We start from the raw sequence: 1,026 nt of genomic DNA on the forward strand, positions 1-1,026 counted from the left end.
TCCGACAGAAAGATAGACATTGATGTATTTGTAAAGACATTTACAGGTAAGGGAAACTTGCTTGTACTGTACTCTTATGTCAGCTTACTTGCACAGTGGTGACCATCTGCTAAACAGGGATTACTAAAATGGGCCATGACGACTGTCCTCATCGCCGAACAGTATTTCGTTTCAGGGTTGTACAAAGTACTCAGTACTGTGTATTGCGATCCGCTATCCAGAGTATGCGTTTGTGTTTGTGTTTTTTTCCAGTGCAGCAAGATGCATCCAGTTGAAGGGAAGGTAGACATGGAGCGTCTCGGAATCTTTAAAGAAATGAGTTACATCTCTATAGGAGACAAATACACTTCAGCCTCGAATTGTAAGAATTACATTTGTTTGTTTGCTTGTTTGTTTCTTTGCTTAAGCCAATAAGTCTTTTTAGTTTTAATCTAGGTCTCTAAAAATGTCACCAATCCATCCACTACTGATCAATCCTTTTCAGGATCACAGTCACTTTGTGAAAGGAAAGTGAACTACTTGTCATTGTGACACGCCACACCATGAAATGTGACCTCTGCCTTTAACCCATCACCAAAGTCAGCAGGGGGCAGCAGTACGTGGGGTACGGTGCCATGCTCAGAGCACCTCAGCGGCAATTTGACTGCAACCTGAACGCAGCGCCTTAGACCGCTCGGCCATCCTGACAGTTACCGCAATGCTCACCTATATGTCAAAATATACAGATTAAGGCACAGGTCCGGGGGGGCAAATGCGGCCCGCCAAATTATTTTGTGTGGCACACAGGAGCCATGCAGCAGATTATATTAACCTGATAAATTAAAAGTGTTTGTATTACACAGCAATGAACAATATTAATAGCTTAAAGCGTCTTTTTTTTTTTTTTTGCATTTTCAAGTGCATTTTCTATTAAAAATAATTCCAGGCCCATTCAATGAATCAGCCCATCGTGGACGACAGATGCTGGCAGGCACCGCGAAGAAACAGTGTGCTCTGCAGAGTGGATTCTTTCAGAAGTCCTTCAAA

The 1,026-nt window shown here is 42.5% G+C and overlaps 1 protein-coding gene across 4 annotated transcripts in view; it reads left to right on the forward strand.

Moving 5' to 3' along the window:
• The window catches only part of cfap96 (cilia and flagella associated protein 96), an 11,621-nt gene that overhangs the window by 4,459 nt on the left and 6,136 nt on the right, over window positions 1–1,026 (forward strand). The window contains exons 1-3 of one of the 4 annotated variants that reach the window (XM_025062941.1): window positions 6–46; window positions 253–361; window positions 926–1,026. The exon at window positions 926–1,026 is cut by the window's right edge and continues 122 nt beyond it. In XM_025062941.1, the coding sequence (XP_024918709.1) occupies window positions 262–361; window positions 926–1,026 (201 nt within the window). In that variant the 5' untranslated portion in view covers window positions 6–46; window positions 253–261. The other 3 variants (XM_025062940.1, XM_025062942.1, XR_003051887.1) reach the window with 3 other exon arrangements.

Source organism: Cynoglossus semilaevis, chromosome 15 (genome assembly GCF_000523025.1).
Source record: "Cynoglossus semilaevis isolate Cse_v1.0 chromosome 15, Cse_v1.0, whole genome shotgun sequence".
NCBI classification, from domain to species: domain Eukaryota; kingdom Metazoa; phylum Chordata; class Actinopteri; order Pleuronectiformes; family Cynoglossidae; genus Cynoglossus; species Cynoglossus semilaevis.